At 43.8% G+C, this 19,150-nt stretch overlaps 1 protein-coding gene across 1 annotated transcript; it reads right to left on the minus strand.

Moving 5' to 3' along the window:
• Nucleotides 1-4,473: 4,473 nt before the first annotated feature.
• Nucleotides 4,474-17,163, minus strand: ELOC (elongin C). The gene is made up of 4 exons (XM_077492882.1): nt 17,055-17,163; nt 13,742-13,784; nt 11,426-11,569; nt 4,474-4,904 (listed from the first exon to the last, which is right to left on the minus strand). The coding sequence occupies exons 2-4, from the start codon at nt 13,743-13,745 to the stop codon at nt 4,714-4,716; spliced, it is 339 nt and encodes a 112-aa protein (XP_077349008.1). The 5' UTR covers nt 13,746-13,784; nt 17,055-17,163; the 3' UTR covers nt 4,474-4,713.
• Between the last annotated feature and the right edge of the window lie 1,987 nt (nt 17,164-19,150).

Genomic DNA, 19,150 nt, shown 5'->3' on the forward strand with positions numbered 1-19,150 from the left:
GAGAGAATCCGGTCTTGTGGATATAGCCAAGTAGGCTGAAAGATCCAGGTATCCTACAAGTGTTCTACAGCTTCGTTTCCTATGTGTTCTGCAACAACGTCGGTGATAAAGACTTTGTTCCTAAGTAAGCACCTTGTTGGCTGCTAGGCCTTGTGAGAGAGGGACTGTCCAACCTGAGTGTTCATCCAGTTGCGAATGGCTATTCTCTGGATGCAGTCAAAGCAAGCAAGTTCCTTAACGTTTACAGACTTTGACATTGAGAGTACCTGAATTCCTTTCCAACCCTCTGATCCCAAGTTAAAAGACTGTTCAATGGTTGAAGTTTGCAAATAAAATCCATTCAATTGGATCTATTTTCGGTCTCAAGTTACTGGGTCATCTACCACGGGACATCCCCTAGACGTGCAACAAAGAGAAGAGGAAGGCAATGGTAAGCCAAAAAATAACCAGCAGCTACCTCGGGGGTTAGTGCTACATACAATTCAATAAAGGAGGAATCAGAGGGCCCTGCTTGCTAGCTTACAATCTAATACAGTAAAACCTTGGTTTGAGAGCATTTTGCATGACAAGAAAAGGTTTTTTAAAACATTATGAGTTGATATACAAGTAGTGTCATGTCACAACTGAGTATAAAAGGCAAAAGAGGCGCCTCATTGTTACATTTAATAAAGGTACATTTAGCAACTCGCATGGCTGATGATTAAAACAGGCACATCTAAGTATGCAGGCATCCGGGGTAAAGCTGTCCACATAGACCAACAGCGGTGAGATCTATATTGCTACACTTAGAGGCGCCTCTCTTCTCTTTTATACTCTGTTGATCCTGCGTGATTTTGCTTCTAATCCCCTTGTAGGGGCTTTCATCTGTGGATGGGACATTTTATGGTTACACAATTAATCACATTGCTATAATCTTTTTATATGGACTATTAACAGAAGGACTTATGAATAAATGTTTGTGGAGCAAATCAACTGAGTTTCCATTATTTCTTATCAGGAAATTGATATACAAGTGCTTTGGATTACAAGCGTTTTTTCGGAACAAATTATCCTCGCAATCCAAGGTTTTACTGTAGTGACAAAGACCAGTGGCCTAGCCTGTTTCAAAGCCTCAAAAAGGTCAGATAGTCCGTCACATTGCCTAATATCAGTCATATTGCGCACATGTAGTGTTGATGCGATTACGCTCAGAGTACGAGCCAAGGAAATAAGATACTTACAAGGAGTTGCTGCTGGTCACTGTAAGCAGGTGGTAGGAACAGACCAGCAGGAGCAGCAGTGGGATGTTACTCCCTCTACACAAAAAGATGAGTGAGTGTGCGACAGATAATATCATCACTTAGTCCCTCTGAGGTATCCCTTGATGAAGTAAAATTGTTAGTAGTGGGAAATTTGATGAGCACCCAGGGGTGCAAATAGAGAGGTAGTTCCCAGTGCTTTAGCCTGAATGGTCTTACTAAACATAACAAGTCTCTAGAGACAAGTCAATTTTGGAGGTAATGTCACAGCTCTAGAACCGGAAAGCACTTCACAGCTAGGTTTAACCAGTACACAAAGTTTAGGAAAGCTCCACAATGCAGAGCTCAGTGACTGAAGGTCACATTCCAAGCTAGCCTCACATGTTTAGTCCTGCGGGTCAGGGTACAAAACTTCATAGTGAGACCTAGGAAATAGCAGGTATGCATTGACTCAGACTGGTTAGGCTTTTCTCAAGAGGGCTGAAGAGAAAACGTCCATCCTCCTAGGACACAAGAAAAATAGGAGGTAGGATGGGTTATCTGCGACCTACACATACATTTTTTTTGTACTTTGACAGACTAGAAAAATGTATTTCAGGCAAGCCATTCTACCAAGTCCTCCAGACCAAAGATGAACACTAAATTTGCTGTACAGTTCACAGTATATCTTAGCTCAGGACAGGGAATGTTGGCACCCAACAAGGCAAGTACAGACCTAATAAGGGAATTCCTTGGGGACCCCCAAGTCACCAGAACTTATGTCCCCACTGGAAGATTTCCCCACTATTACTATTCTGGGGACAACTCAAAATTTGGGATGTTCTTTTACTTTCACCAATAATGGTAAATGGGACAAACTTGCCAGTTATTCCCATTCCATCCTCATGGGCTGTCACAGTGCGAGGAGAGAAGAGTCGGTAACTGGCAAACGTGACAAAACATTTACACAATTAATCAGTGCCCGGATTATCAATGCCCACCAGGGAAGAAAAATTTAAAAACAGAAACTAAAGATAAAATATATAAATATTTTTTTTGTTGGTTTAGCAAAAAATAAAAAACCCAGCAGTGATTAAATACCACCAAAATAAAACTCTATCCGTCTCAAAAAATAAGAATTTCATTTGGGTACAGTGTCGCATGACGGTGCAACTGTCATTCGATGTGTGACAGCACTGCAAACTGAAAATTGTCCTGCGCATGAAGGAAGTGAAAGTGCCTGGTATTCAAGTGGTTAAGTTGAAGCAATCTAAACTTTATTACTTTAAAAAATAAATGTAAACAAGGCCAGCCTGCAAAGAAGTGTAGTAATGGTTACAATCTTGGAGCTCCACATATCTCCTGGATCTAATCCAATTTTGGGAGCTTTGCACTACTCTGATACCAGACTGCATGCGGGACATTCTGGACATGCAAACAACGGTGCACGAACTCGGGAAGCCAGCACAGCGCCAGACACGCTCCACACGAGGCCCGGGACAAGACCTCTGCCATCTTGCCTCCTTTGCAGAGGCCTAAGATCTCCAAAAAGCTGGCAAAGAAGATGGAGAAAGCAGCGCCTGCAGCGGGACACAGTCAGGGTTCCCCAGAGCTGGAGATTGCTTTGGATGCTATTACCAGACCCATCCCGGAGGCCATAGTCGCCAGCAAGGCTGCGGTAATGGTGCGCATAGACCAGCTTGTCACAGAATGCACTGTCATAAGACATGATCTGGATAAAATCTGTGGCAGGCTCACTACAGCGGAAAATCCACAGTAGAGGATGCATCCCACTCGCAGGGCTCACAGTTATGAGCTACAGGAGCTGGTAAGATCACTCCAACACAAGAGGTGGGGGGGGGTGACGCTGAGGACAGACAAAAGAAGGAAAAATGTGTGGATGGTGGGATTACCAGAGGGGGCAGAAGGGGCTAAGATCACCATGTTTGCTGAACAGTTCTTCAAACAGATCCTGGAACTGGGTGACCTACCCAACCCCCCACCTACATGGGCAGCTCTGTTGGATATCTCTCATCATAAAATGTTACTGGTGAATGTGTACCTGCCCCCTCCAGTCAATGTTAAAATTTTGTATGACTCATTTGTCGAACTGGCTCCCTTTGCTCATCTGATACTGATGGGAGATTTCAATGCCATTCTAGGTATGTTGGACTCATTAAATCTTGGGAGGATGGAGTCTGCTGACCTCTCCTGGCCTTCGGTGACTGGGCTAAGCTGTGGCAATCCAGGAACTTTTTCGGTAGGGCCTACTCGCATGTCTCAGCACCCCATCGTTCATCCGCCAGGATAAATCTGGCTACCATATACACATGCGATTGATTATCTGGCCGAGGGGGGGGGGGGGGGGTATATCAGATCACAACCAATTGTCCCTCATTCTCAGCTAGGAGGAGGACAGCAAGGAGAGGCTTTCTACAGCATGAGCAGGTATCCTCCTGCATGCAGGACACGACCGCCTCTTCTTGTTCAATTGCCCAGTAGGCAAGTGGTTGAAGGGGGGGCACCTCAAATATGCCAAACAAAACAGTTATTTAGAAAGATTCTGGGTGTATCCTTTTCTGTCTGTTCCCTACTGCAGGGGTTAATAGACAGCACAGTGGCTCAGTGGTGAGCACTTCCACCTAGCAGCTCTAAAGTCTTCGGATTAAAAAAAAAAAAATCCAACCACGGCAGTACTTGCACATTCTCCCTGTGCCTGCATAGGCTTCCTCCAACAATCCAAAGACATGCTGGTATATTAACTGGCTCCTGTCTAAATTGGCCCTAGTATGTGTATGTATGAATGTGAGTTAAGGACCTTAGATTGTAAGCTCCTTGAGGGCAGGGACTGATGTGAATGTACAGTATATATACACAAAGAGCTGCATCACTTGACAGTGCTTTGTACAGTAAGTAATAAGTACATGTAACAAATACATTAGGCACCATCAATATTACAATGAGTTTTAGCTATAAAATTTCCAAGACAACATGCATTACAGAAAATGTGTTTAATACAAAAATCAAGACGTGTCAGGCTTGACAGAAAGCCAGATTCACACCTTTTGCTCTCTATAAATCACATTCTGTCCAGAACTATTGCAGCCACAGAGGAGGAAGAAAGGCAATTTAAAGAAAATTTTCAGAAAAAAACAAAACAAAAAAAAAAACTATACTGTTTTCCCCTCAACTAACTGTCAAAAATACTTGACAGTTCATGCCAGAAAGTAAGATCTGAACCATAACGGCAACACCAAATTGTCATACTGGTTTATTAATGTCACAGTGAAGGAAAAGAATATGTACGACAGGAAGCAAAGCGTTTCAGTGCACTTGCTTTGCCAAAGTAGAATGAAGATACGGTTACATACTGTACATCACTCAGAGAAGGATGCAAACATGCTACATGGATAAAAAATAAAATACCAACCAAAACTGAAGTTTTTAAATACAAAAGAAATCATTTAACATAGTAATTTCCCATAAGTTACTTTATTTAACAGTCTAGGAAGTTTGCAGCCATCAGGAGCTCCAGTGCAATCTCTGGTGCAATGGGGAATTCTGGGATTTCTGTAGAACTATTCGTATAACGAACTTTATAAGTAAAATACATGCAGACTTTGGATAGAACATGAGAGGGGATCTCTCTGAAATTCACTTCGTTGGTTTCATTTTCAGCAAACTGACCTGAAAAAAAACAAAACAAAACAAAAAACACACAAGTTAGTGTCCAATTACAATACTAAAAACATTTATTCTAATGGAAACAGAGGAACTTAAAGCAGAGGTTCACACAAGTCCCCCCCCCCCCCCCACCCCCTGTGTCACATTTGGCACCTTTCAGGGGGAGGGGGGGGGGTGCAGATACCTGTATAAAACAGGTATTTGCACCCACTTCCGGGCATAGATATCCGCAGAATCTGCAGGTATCTACACCACTTTTCTATTAGGAAGGAGGAGACCATGTTGAAGTAAAAAGTAAAATTGTTGCATTTTTTTTAATCTTAATGCATCCTCTGCATTAAAGTGATAGTAAACTCATTTTGTTAAGGCTTACCTGTAGGTACAGTGAATATCTCCTAAACATGCTTCCTGACATTTTAAATAGTTTGTTTGGACCAAGCTGGTCCATATTAACCATTTTCTTCATAAAGTGCTGCACTGGCTCTAAGCGCTGTATAAACTGCATGGGTAGCTTCAGCTCCATTACAGTAAATAGTGCCGAGTTGCGGCTGTGAGACAGACTTCCTGTCTCACACCTGGAAAAAATGCAATGCTCAGCCATTCATATAAAGCTTTGTAAACTGTAAATGAATACAAAGCTTCTGACTGGCAGAGTCGGAGGGGCAGGCTGATGACAACATGATCTCTGACCGATTCACAGAATACAAAGCTTCCTATGAATGGCTGAGCATCGTATTGTTCCAGGTGTGAGATGGGAAGTCTGTCTTATAGCCGGAAGCCAGCACTATGTACCTTAGCTTCAGTTCCATACAGTTTATACAGTGCCTAGACACTTTAGAAATTCGTAAAGGAAATAGTTTGGTCCAAACAAATTATGTAAGTGATGGAAATCAGCTTAAAATCATTTGCATTAAACAGGTCTAACAAATGCCTTTGGTGGTGGGATTTGTGCCCCAAATCTTACAGCATTTCCCCAAATACAGAACCAAATGGTAAAGAGTTGGGGGGGGGGGGGAAATAAAAAATAGTTTTTTTTTTTTTTTTTTAACAGCTTACCTGTAAAATCCTTTTTCTTTTGAGGTACATCATGGGACACAGAGACTCAGTAATTACTGATGGGTTATAGGGTATCACTAGGTGATTGGACACTGGCACACCCTAGAAAGGAAGTTCAATTGCCCATATAACCCTTCCTCCTACTGGAGGTAATAGTTTTTTTTGCCAGTGTCTTAGGTGTTGGTCACAAGTAAAGATGTGCTGAGCTCTGCTGGAATATTCCTTACTGGGGCCAGCTATGCACCCGGATCCATTCAAAGTGTCTTTTCCAGGCCAAATTGGATGGTACCCCAGTCTCGTATCCGAAGAAACCAGGTTTTACCTGTAACGCTTCTCTTTTTAGAGAGCTGGAACCCAGTATTTGTTTTTTTTTTTCAGCCATATTCCGGGCAGGGTGTTTTACAGGCCCAGAACTGCAGATCCCCCTATTCAAGGGGGCCCAAGTCTCTGAAGGTTTTTTCCTAACGGAGCCCACCGTGAGAGGTGAAGATGGGGTCTGTTATTCAAACCCTCCAGCTGGATAAGGTAAGGGAGACTCCTCAAGAGTTTCTAATTCTAGTAGGTTCCTCCTTTAAAGGGATTGTAAAGTGAATTATTATTTAATTTTTTTAAATAACAAACATGTTATACTTACCTCCACTGTGCAGCTTGTTTTGCACAGAGTGGCCCCGAACCTGCTCTTCTGGGTTCCCTCGGCGGCTGTCTCTGTTTCCTCCCGCAGGTGCTTCCCACGTTCATGCGAGCTCCCTCGCATGGTGAGAAGCATCTGCGGGCACTCTCCCGTGATACAGCCGGCAGCTATAGCCGCTCGCTGTATCACACAGCCCCGCCCCTGGCGCTCCGCGTCAGTGGATGTGATTGACAGCAGCGCGAGCCAATGGCTGCGCTGCTTTCCATCCATCCACTCCAGCCAATTAGCGGCCAGGCAGAACGGTGGAAAGGACGTCGGGGACAAGCGCGGGACTTTCGAGGGGTGAATTAAGTAAAAATGGGTGGGCTGGGGGCGCAGGCAGTGTCAGATGTTTTTTCACCTTAATGCATAGAATGCATTAAGGTGAAAAAATATTTACCTTTACAACCCCTTTAAAGCGGAGGTCCACCCTAAAGTGGACCTCCGCTCATCGGAACCCTCCCCCCCTCCGGCGCCACAATTGGCACCTTTCAGGGGGGTGCAGATACCTGTACAGTACAGGTATTCTGCACCCACTTCCGGGATAGCTCTCTGCGGAAAGAGGTGTAGATTACGCCCCTTTCCGCAAGTGTCCGCCCCTTTCCGCAAGTGCCCCGCTGCCTGCTGGGAAACACACAGATCCCAGAGGCAGCGGGGACCATCCTTATTGCGCAGCGCGATTCGCGCATGCGCAGTGGGGAACCGGGAAATGAAGCCGAAAGGCTCCATTTCCTGATTCCCATACCCAAGATGGCGGCGGCAGCACCCGACAAGACGATCTAGAGATCGGCTTCGGGTGCCGACATCGCGGGCGCGCTGGACAGGTAAGTGTCACTATTTTAAAAGTCAGCAGCTGCAGTATTTGTAGCTGCTGGCTTTTAAAAAAAAAAAATAAAAAAAAAAAAAAATGCGGACTCCCGCTTTAAAGTAAATGTATGCTATACCTATAGTTGCCACCGGGGGCTGTCAAGAGCACATACCTTTAATGCCTGTTCTGTCTGCTTGGTGTTCATGCTCTATACTCCTCCAGCCATGCTCCAGGAAGGATGAAGGTAAGGGGGGGTTTTCCTTCTGGGATTCTCCCTCCATGGATTAGGGGACTGAGACAGGCCTGGGCAGAGAGCGGTAGCATTACGCACCACCCGCCGCCGTTCACGTCCACCGGCCCTTCCCTCCACTCTTCTAATACACTTATATTGCTTTGCTACAAAACTGAGGTACCTCCAGTAGGGGGAGGGCTTATATAGGGGATTGAACTTCCTGTCTCTAGGGTGTGCCAGTGTCCAATCACCTAGTGATACCCTATAACCCATCAGTAATTACTGAGTCTCTGTGTCCCGTGATGTACAAGAAAAATACACAATATAAAAAAAATGCCTCACTGTGCAATCAATATATATATCATACATACATACACACATCTTTTTGTATTTTTTTTAAATCATAGCTAGGTGGATGCTGCATTTGTCTCCAGCTGACTCCAAGGGTGAGAACCGAGCGATAAAACACTGCTGATCGTTTGATTCTTTTCTTAGTGCTCCATGAGCTGGTAATGGTCAGTCATCTCTGACCCCCACATGCTCACTGGAGTACTAGGCTGTTGAGATGAGCAGGAGCATATCATCAGGGTGGATCTGACCATATGGTCACAATCTTTCCCCAGCCTGGGCCAGCTCTGTGATGTCTGTGACCCATTTTCAGCCAATAGCGGGCTGCCCGCTCTCAGAAGTGCAGAACAAACTGCACTACTGGGATCCACAGGAGAAGTACAACCAAACGAGCTTTGGCTGTACTTATTTAATTGTACCCTGTAAAGGGATAATACTCATCCTAGAATTTTTTTTGCATCTGACACTCTTCCAGGTGCTTTCACTGCTGAATCATATTGTGCCTCCACCCTCTGTACGTCAAATACTGGTGGGTGCAGACCTGGGACTACTATGATGGAGAAAACATCAGAAAAATAAGACAGCTTTATCCAAGATATCCCACCCATAATTTAAATATCACTTTTAAATAGGGCTGCAACTAACGATTATTTTCATAATCGATTAATCGGATAAAATCATTAAAGAAAAAAAAAAAAAAAGAAGAATGTGCCATTTTTTCGTTTATTTAAAGGGATTGTAAAGTGAAATAAAAAAAAAAAAAAAAACACACATTTTATACTTACCTCCACTGTGCAGCTCGTTTTGCACAGAGTGGCCCCGAACCTGCTCTTCTGGGGTCCCTCAGCGGCTGTCTCTGCTTCCTCCCTCAGATGCTTCTCACGTTCATGCAAGCTCCCTCGCATGGTGAGAAGCATCTGCGGGCGCACTCCCGTGATATAGCCGCGCGCTGTATCACGCGGCCCCGCCCCCCGGCGCTCCGCGTCAGTGGATGTGATTGACAGCAGCGTGGCCAGGCTGAATGGTGGAAAGGACGTCGGGGGACGAGCGGGGGACATTCGAGGGGTGAGGTAAGTAAAACGGGGGGGGGGGGGGGGGGGCTGGGGGCGCAGACACTGTCAGATGTTTTTTCACCTCAATGCATAGAATGCATTAAGGTGAAAAAACATTTACCTTTACAACCCCTTTAAAAGTAATTAAAAAACTGAGTGTTACACTCAAACTGCAGAATAAAAAACGTTTAACATTACACAACTTTGCAGCAATACAAAAACAACAAACCTTCTGAAAAGAGGTGAACTATAACTGTTCAAGAAACTTTGCATTTGAATGTAAAAAAGTTAACATGTTAATATGCTCGGCGTTAAGGCTGGCTCTCTTTTTACAAACTATGTTGCCTGCAGCAGAAAAGAGGCACCCTGATGGAGTGGAGGTGCCTGGTATACACAAGCTATTCCTCCTGGTAAAACCAATGACGGGGCGCCATTCCTCCCGGGGACACCAATAACGGGTCGCCATTCCCCCCCCCCCCCCCCCCCCCCCCAAGGAGCACCGGGCACTATTACAACCCCCCAATGGGGCACTATGGCTATGGCTAAGAAGATCAGTGGGGATGACGTCAGCGAGGAGTAGAGGCGTGCCACGGACGTGCCTGGTCACAGACGGCGGCGCCGAGGACACAGGAGAGAGATTTTTTTTTCAACGGACAGAAAGGAGGAAGGTGCGGAACAACTAATCAATAATGAAAATCGTTGACAACGATTTTCATTATCGATTAATTGTTTCAACCCTACTTTTGAATTATCCCTTTCATGACTAAGCCTATTTTTGGCATTTGGTGTTTACAAGTTAAAATCCATATTTTTTGCTAGAAAATTACTTGGAACCCCCAAACATTATATATATTTTTTTAACAGAGACTCTAGAGAATAAAACGGCGATTGTTGCAATATTTTATGTCACACGGTATTTGCGCAGCGGTGTTTTAAATGCAACTTTTTGGGAAAAGGGACACTTTCATGAATTAAAAAAAAACAAACAGTAAAATCATCCCATTTTTTTGCATAATGTGAAAGATAATGTTACGCCGAGTAAATAGATACCAAACATGTCACACTTTATATTTGCACGCACTTGTGCATTGACGACAAAGTACGGTACCTAAAAATCTCAATAGGCGACGCTTTAAACATTTTTTACGGTTACCAGGTTAGCGTTACAGAGGTCTAGTGCTAGAATTATTGCTCTCGCTCTGACGATCGCGGCGATACCTCACATGTGCGATTTGAACACCGTTTACATACGCGGGCGTGACTTCCGTATGCGTTTTCTTTGCTTCGCGAGCTCGCGGGGACGGCGGGCGCTTTAAAAAATTTTTTATTTTATTTTAAAATGACTAAATTGTTTAAAAAATAAATAAATAAATTGGATCACTTTTATTGCTGTCACAAGGAATGTAAACATCCCTTGTGACAGTAATAGGCAGTGACAGGTACTCTTTATGGAGGGATCGGGGGTCTAAAAGACCCCCCACCCCTCCTTTACACTTCAGTGTATTCAGATCGCCAAAAACTGCGATTCTGAATACCGGATATTTTTTTAAAACCGGCGCCATTGGCAGCCGAGTAAACGGGAAGTGACGTCATGACGTCGCTTCCGTGTTTACTATGAGGAGACTGGAACGAAGCCGATTACGGCTTCGTTCCAGTTCCTCCCCAGCGGCATCGCAGCAGGAATCGGTGCTCCCGATCGAGCGGGAGCACCGGTAACAGCAGCGGGAGGGGGGGGGGGACGTCCCCTCCCGCTCCTCCGGCATAACAGGCAAGCGGCTTTTAGCCGCATCGGTTGTTATGGCTGGATAGCCAATCACCCGCTGAACAAAACGGTACCGGGATGATGCCTGCAGGTGCGGGCATCATCCCGGTATACCCCCGGAAGCCGAGTACGCAGATCTGCGTACGCTCGGCGGGAAGGGGTTATTATAGTAAAGTATTGTAACCCTCTCGTATTGAAATGTATTGCAACTGTACTGTCTTTCCAACTTTGTAAAGTGCTACACAAACTGTTGATGCTATAAAAATTATATACGCTATTATAGATGCTGTCTGCCTTGAAGCCCCTCCAGCACAACTGTCAAATGTTGACAGGTAGCTGTGTCCAGGCAGCCACTGCATCTCTCTAAGCCATGTGCACGATTAAAAGCATGCAGCCTGCAACCAGTAGATAACAGCGCCTGTCTGAATGCCTTATACTAATTATTTTCTTATTTGCAAATATATTTTGGAGTATTTCTACTGCATATTGCAATCTTATTGTATTCAAAGAACTGATGGCAGAATGCAATCAAAAAGATATGAAAAAAATGTAATGCAAAACACTTTTCCTGTTTAAAAGATACAATTTACACATACCTGGACCACTCAACATGGCTTTTATTGTCCCAGATGTTAATGCATGTTCACGTTTCACAATAAATTCATGGCCGTCAGAGGAAATCAATTTGACATACATAGCGTCTGGCCCTTCACAGCCACCGTATGTTTTCTCTTCACCATCTAGACCACCACAAGAAAACAAAAGCTATTAGGCTGTCAGGAAAATATCAGGGTCACATAACACTTGTAAGAACAGAGTGTGTATATCTTTCCTATAAGTATTACCGCTTGTGTTGAGCATTGCTGTCCTCTCCTAAAAGTGCTTGCTTGTTGAAACAATAGCACTATAACGGAGTCACTGACCCAAACAAGCACATACATCAACATCGAATACTGCTACCTGCCTTTTCTACAAAGTAGTACAATCTTTTGATCAATATGACCGCCAGACATCTACAATTTTTATAAGATTACTAATAGCAACAGCTGTATTTTTCCCAAGTAAAGGTTTTCTATAGGGCAGTAATGAAAACTGCTTTTGCCTGGTGAAAATAAACACTGCTTCTTCATATTATTGCTGCCACCATAGGATTCCACATTTGTGTGATTTTCCCAAGAAAAATTCTAGCAGGAAAAACAAGACGCCAGGAGGTAAGGTGAGGGCTCTCCCAATGAAAATTCCAATCTATTTCCCCTTTACTTGCTGTAATAGTATACCTACAATCCCAGCAGATCCAGCATTGTCCTCTCCTGTCACATCGTTGCCTACTACAGGTCCTGCCCTGCCAGGCTTCCTGGTTCATGTAGTTGACCCTCAATATGGGTCAGATCTCGCACACGTACAGGCAGAGATCTGTCACCATGACTGTTTACATATTGTTCTATGATTGGAAGCTAGTACCTTCTCCTGGGATACCAATGTCTCATATCTCAGAGACATTACTTTTTACCATTCATAAACCAAAATGTAATTGGACACAGTGTCAAATCATCTGTGCACGTAACAGATTTGTGGATCCCTCTGAGCACATGAATGAAAAGTAATGCTTTTTAAGATATGTGACATTAGTATCTCAGGAGTAGAGTGAAAATGGAGGCAGGGGGAGGGCGTAGCTGCAAAAATAAAAAGGGTAAAGAAAAATTAAGAAATGTTGGCTTTTAAAAAAAGAGAAGGGAGAGAATTAGAACACTGAAAATTGACATTTGTGTGAGAGTCTACTATAAAGTGACTATAAAGGTTTTTTTAAATACAAATTTTACAATTTTTACACTTACACTTACCTGCTCTGTGCGGCCCCAATCCTCCTCTTCTGGGGTCCCCCCGCCAGCACTGTCCACTCCTCCACATGCCATTATAGGGATCCACTTCCTATGGTGGCACACATGCGCAGCTTTGGATCAAGCCCGCAGTGTGTATCTATTGTCTCAGCCCCACGACTGGGTTTGATTATCATCAACAGCAACCAATGGCTTCTGCTGCTCTCTCTAAGTCTAAGGAAGATGCAAACAGAAAGCAGCGCCACTGCTCTCAGGCACAGTGCTGGATGGAGATCAGGCAAGTATTTAGGGGGAGGCTGAACAAAGTTTTTTACCTTAATACAGAGAATGCATTAGGGTAAGAAGAAAAAAAAAAAAAATCTGCAGCCCTTAAAACCACTTTAAATTCTCCCCTTACTTCATGGTAGGAACAGTGCTGGAATAGACATATGCTGCTTTTTATTTTTTTTTGCCAAAGGATAATTTCACCTTTGGAAAATGTTACATGTTCCAGTTCCTGCCTCCTCGTCCCCCAATCCCCCCCTGTGACAGTGGGAGGGGATCCTCTCACGGCACGCACTGCCACAATTTAAAAACATGGCCGTGCAGTGCTCACACAGCCACATCATTCACTGAGCTCTGAACGGCAGGTATCGGCTTTTTTTTCAAAGTACGAGGACGCTGGCAAGTGTCCTCATAGCTCATCGATTATTTCTGCCCATATTGGCGGTACGGGCAGACAATGTACTGAGAATCTTCACAGTCCTGGCATTCCACCCGCAATGTGCTAATCTCAGGTGCAATGCTTTACAGGCCTCAGTGTAAAAAATAAAATAATAACGCCGATTGCTGGACTCGGGAGTGCGCCCACAAGGTAACTCCCCGGGAGAGCGCTTCTCCCAGGGGGTTATATAAGGCGGGGAGGAGCCGGGAGAGCCACCGAGGGACCCCAGAAGACCAGGATCGGGGCCACTCTGTGCAAAACGAGCTGCACAGCGGAGGTAAGTATGACATGTTTGTTTTTTTTATCAAACCTTTAGTACCACTTTAAGACTCAAGCAATATAAACCAAATAAAAAAATTGTTATTACATACCCATCCTAATTATGTGATTTGGCAGGAGATTGAATACAATTGTCTAGAAAATAAAAAGTAACCTTATAAGAATACATGAGATATACAGTTGATTTATCACCCATTAGACCACACAGTACAATCGTGCATTGACAATATCCACACCCACCACCAGGGGCTACATTCACTCCTCTGCAGTTTTCACGCAACACAGCTTTAGCACATCATACAGATTCTTTAAGTGGAATTAAACCCACTGTTTTCCAAAAAAGTTATATCTAAGGCAAGCTGTGAATCGCCATCACAGTTGCTGTGATCTCAACCGAAGTGTCATGCCATCAAATGGCTGGTGTCATTACTAATCTAAGTGTAGCTCCATGACAACAGCAGATCAAACAGAGGCTATGATGGCAGCTTCTTTGGATGTAAAGAAAAAAAAAAAAGGGTTTAAAGTCTGCTTTATAAGCGGTACTGTTTATTTCTATGGAAGGTGTAGAGGTGTGAATGCAGCTGTATTGCTTACTACCCATTTCCTGCAAATAACATTCTTAGCCCTTGTACACACGGTCGGAGAATCCGTCGGAATGTGTCCTACCGGACCGTGTCGTCGGATAATCCGACTGTGTGTGGTATGCATCGGACTGATTCCGTCAGAATATCCGTCGGACCCAATTTTCCAACTTTTTGGAAATATTTTCCGACAAACTGGTCCGATCGGACATACTACGATAACGTGTAGAGAATTCCGATCGGACAAAGTGCCACACATGCTCAGATCAAATTCCTACACCAAAGCTATTGGCTACTAGCCTGAACATAGTCCCGTCGTAACGAATTAACGTCATCACGTTCTGAACGATCGGATTTTCCGACAACTTGGTCGGACAGTGTGTATGCAACCGTTTTGGACACAATCCAACGGATTTGGTTGGCAGAATGTCCGACCGTGTGTACAGGGGCTTATGGGTTACTTGCACATTGAAAACAAAACTGTCAAAATGGACGTGAACGGAAACAGTGAAGATCTGCTGTGTCATAGGGAACATGTATAAATGTTTATTGCGCCTAAACAGTACCCTGAGGGCTGGTTCAAACCATAAAGGTGCATCTAAGTAAAACTGCAAAGTGTTTAGGGCTTTTTATCTTGTACTTACAGGTAAGCCTATAATAAGTCTTACCTGTAGGTATAGTGCATATCTTCTAAACTTGCACCGTTTGAGATATTTACATGTGTAGTACTCAGTGACGTCACCGGTGCATGCGCACTGTGCTCTCAATGAACCGTATGCTGTCCATTTAGAGAGCTGTGCCGAGGTCTTGACTCCCGTGTGCTTGTGTGGGAGTGACATTGCGGATCAGCCAAACAGCCAAAAGGAAGACCAGGTGAAGATAGATCCCTGTCAGTGGTAACAGTGCACTGCTGGGAGGATCTGTTTAATAGTAAGCCTCATCATGTGCTAGCATGCGGGGCATACTAGCACATTATGATATGAGCCTGCAGGGAGACCTTTAAGTTTGTTCGTTTTTTACATGATTTAATAACGCTTTAAAAAAATGTATATTTTATTTTTTTCTTGAGATATAGCAGTGCACTTCCTATTATGTAAAGATGCTCAGGCATTGCTGTTCTGTATATCTGCAGCGTGAGATCGAAGGCAGACGAATGGACAAATCTGCTTTGAAAAAGTTAGAAACCAGTTTGTGCGTGATGAAATACAACATGTGTATCACAATCAATGTTTTCATGCACAGGCACTTGCTTTTGTATGTGTGCATATGTGGGGGGATTTGTATGCACTTGGGTGCAACTTTCATTTTTTTTATATCACATAATGGACAAAGTCCCCATGTGATGATTTTTTTTGGTGACAGGTTCTCTATAACCACTTGCTGACTGACGGCGGCAGAATGGCACTCCTGCCAGCACTTTAAGGAGTATGGGGGGGGGAGGCGGTTTTGTTATATCTAGGGTTGCACCGATACCACTTTAAGTACCGATCCTTTTCTTCAAGTACTTGCCGATACCAATACTTTTTTTAAATGGCATGTGACGGTGGCACTAATATGCAGCACTGATGACGTATGGTCTGTGTCAGTTATTTTTTTTACAATTTTATTTTTTTACAATCGGAGACCAAAGGAGCATGGAGGGGGATTGGAGGAGGATATGGGGGGACAGTCATGGACAATTGGTGTGCTGCTGGGGGGGGGGTTGGAGTTACAACCACCAATCTCCCTGTATAGATCAATACAGCAGCTGAAAGCCAGGGGGGGGAGATACAGGGAGATTGGTGATTGTAACTCCCCCACCCCCAGGTATCAGATTAAGCATCGGACAAATGCTCAGTATCAGTGCAACCCGAGTTATTTTTATTTTTTAACAAGACTTTACAGTCACATGAGTGTGAGGGCTGCGTTTCCCCACACAGGTGTTCCGTGAATGTCCATACAGGCAGTCCTTTTCATGTCAATTGGGATGCAGTAGCTGCACAGACACACGGGACTGCCTGCACCAGCATTCACAGAACCTCCCCGTGATGGTACATAGTAGTACACCCGTGTGAAGGAGGCCTTATGGTGGCCACACATGCTTCCATTTTCTACTCTATCAACGTGTGATTTGATCAAATCTGCATTCAGACAAACTTCCCTTCTGATCGATTTAGATATGTCGGTGCACCCCTAGTTTGCATTGATGGGAAGCACTGAGATGCTTTATTGATGTACACGATTTGATATATCGATCGGTCAGATCACATGGTACAATCACAGAGATGATAACTTGCGATCAAAGTTAAAATTGTCTTAACTAGCGATTGAAATCCACTTCCCCATATGTGATCTATGAATGGAATGTGGTGTTGGCTATATATCGATGATTCCTATCAGAGATCAATCATTTCTCGGAAATGTGTATGGCCCTCTCTGTCTCCTCACACGTTACAATCAAATTTTACATTTACCTAACCTATGTGGTATGAGGAGCAGCCCAAATGATGCAATCGGGAAAGCCAATGCACTAGAGAGCTGATGGCAAACCTAGAGGAGATCGAACAATCAGATTGGAAGGTTTGTGCTGAGCTTCAGGAGGACGTGTTGTTCAAACAATCTCTTATAAGATGACCATACATATATCACCATTGTACAGTCCGGACAATGACTTTAGTGGAAAGGCCAAAGAATATACTAGGAAGCACCCCTCCCCCCACAACACCCAGAGAACAGCGCGGTGCACCCATGTAGTCAGTCCCCTCCCCCCTCCATATGTGTACAACGTGCCCCCAGATTGTTCCCCGCCCTGCAATATAAGTCTACATTGCACAGCAATGCTCACCCGGCCGCACTGCCCGTTCTTCCTCCAGCGGCCCGATCGCTCCCCTTAAAGACAGCTGCAACAATCACTTCCGGAAGGTCACGCCCAGCAACAAAGCGGAAATGACGTTCTATCCGAACGCCGGTTGCCTAGCTGCGGAATGAGCGTCCAGGGCGCCGCCATTTTGGTGGAGACACAAGGAGATCTATGGCTTTACATGGAGTGATAGCTCATCGGCTACCAATCTGTGAATCCCTTCTCCTCCTCGTCTCACAACGAACAATGCTATTTATTCAATATTAATGTTTTTATACATGTATTGAATATTACTTCAGCTGCAGTTATTAGTTCCTCCTCTGTGGTTTATAATGTTAACATGATCACTGATGAAGATGAAGTTGGCTCCTTATTCGGCCAGCTTCCTATTCAGGCTGGATGTTTATTCACAAAGGTGATTATTTACTAAACAATCATCTGCAGTTTATAATAAAATTGTGAATTCTGTCTCCCTAACTGCAATGTATTTAACCACTTCCGCAGTGTGGTGATAGGGGGTGGGGAGTGTCCCTCGGTATGCAGCCCATCCCAGATCAGTGTAAAATGCCAAAAAAAGTCTCTTTACGCACATCGCTCATGCGCGCCCTAGGGGCGATCGGGGAGGAGGCTTGTCACACTGACACAGCCCATGCCCAATACACCAAACACACTGTTTCCCCCCCCCCCCAATAAAAAGGACCCCACCCATCAAAGCACCTGTCACCAGCCCATCTGAGTACCCGAGTACCTGTCACCAACCCATCAGAGTACCCGAGTACCAGTCACCAACCCATCTGAGTAACCGAGTACCTGTCACCAACCCATCAGAGTACCCGAGTACCTGTCACCAACCCATCAGAGTACCCGAGTACCTGTCACCAACCCATCAGAGTACCTGAGTACATGTCACCAGCCCATCAGAGTACCCGAGTACCTGTCACCAGCCCATCAGAGTACCTGAGTACCTGTCACCAGCCCATCAGAGTACCCGAGTACCTGTCACCACAAAAGTGTGATAGAAAAATGTAATTATATGTGTAAATTATGCTCCTAGAACGCCTGAAGGTACTACTTCAATGGTGGACTTCTCTATGTGGCCAGGCTGTCTAAAAGTCTTACACATGTGGTATCGCCATACTTGGGATGAGTAGCAGAATGTGTTTTGGGGTGTAATTTTTGCTATGGACATGCTGTGTGTTAGAAATATCTTATAAATTGATCACTTTCTGTAAATAAAAATAAGTTTTAATTTTCTTTCCACGTTTTCCGAAGACTTGTGGAAAAAAATGAACCATTCAAAAGACTCATTATGCCTCATAGAATATACCAAATGTGTTTGCTTTCCAAATTGGGGTCATTTTGTGGTTAATTCCATTGTCCTGGTGCTCCAGAGCCTTCAAAAATGTCTTTAGGAAATTTTATGTGCAATTTATGCTCCTAGAATGTGGCCAGGCTGTGAAAAAGTCCCACACATGTGGTATCGCCATACTCGGGAGGATGTATTTTGGGGTGTAATTGAAGGTATGCATATGCTGTGTGTGAGAAATAACTTGAAATTTTGTGTAAAAAATAAATAAAAATAATTACTTTATTTTATCAAGAATTGTGGGAAAAAATGACAACTTCAAAAAACTCACTACGACTCTTACTAAATACCTTGGACTGTCTACTTTCCAAAAAAAGGGTCATTTGGGGGGTATTTGTACTTTGCTGATATTTCAGGGCCTCAAGAGGTGAGATAGGCCATCAGTGCATCAGGTGTGATCAATTTTTAATAATTTGCACCAGACTCTATAACTTTCACACAGACCAAATAATATAAACTTATTTGGGTTATTTTTACCAAAGATATGTAGCAGTATAAATTTTGGCCCAAATGTATGAACAAAAATTACTTATTTGCAAAATGTTATTACAGAAACTAAAAATTAGTGTTTTCTTTGCATTTTATCACTTATGTCGCAAACAATAAAAAACCCAGTGGTGATTAAATACCACCAAAAGAAAGCTCTTGTGTTTAAAAAAAATGATAAAAATGTTGTTTGGGTACAGACAGTGTTGCATGACTGAGTAATTGGCAT

Source organism: Lithobates pipiens, unplaced genomic scaffold, assembly GCF_037356315.1.
Source record: "Lithobates pipiens isolate NorthernLeopardFrog02 unplaced genomic scaffold, aLitPip1_a1.2 Scaffold_19, whole genome shotgun sequence".
Taxonomy (NCBI): domain Eukaryota; kingdom Metazoa; phylum Chordata; class Amphibia; order Anura; family Ranidae; genus Lithobates; species Lithobates pipiens.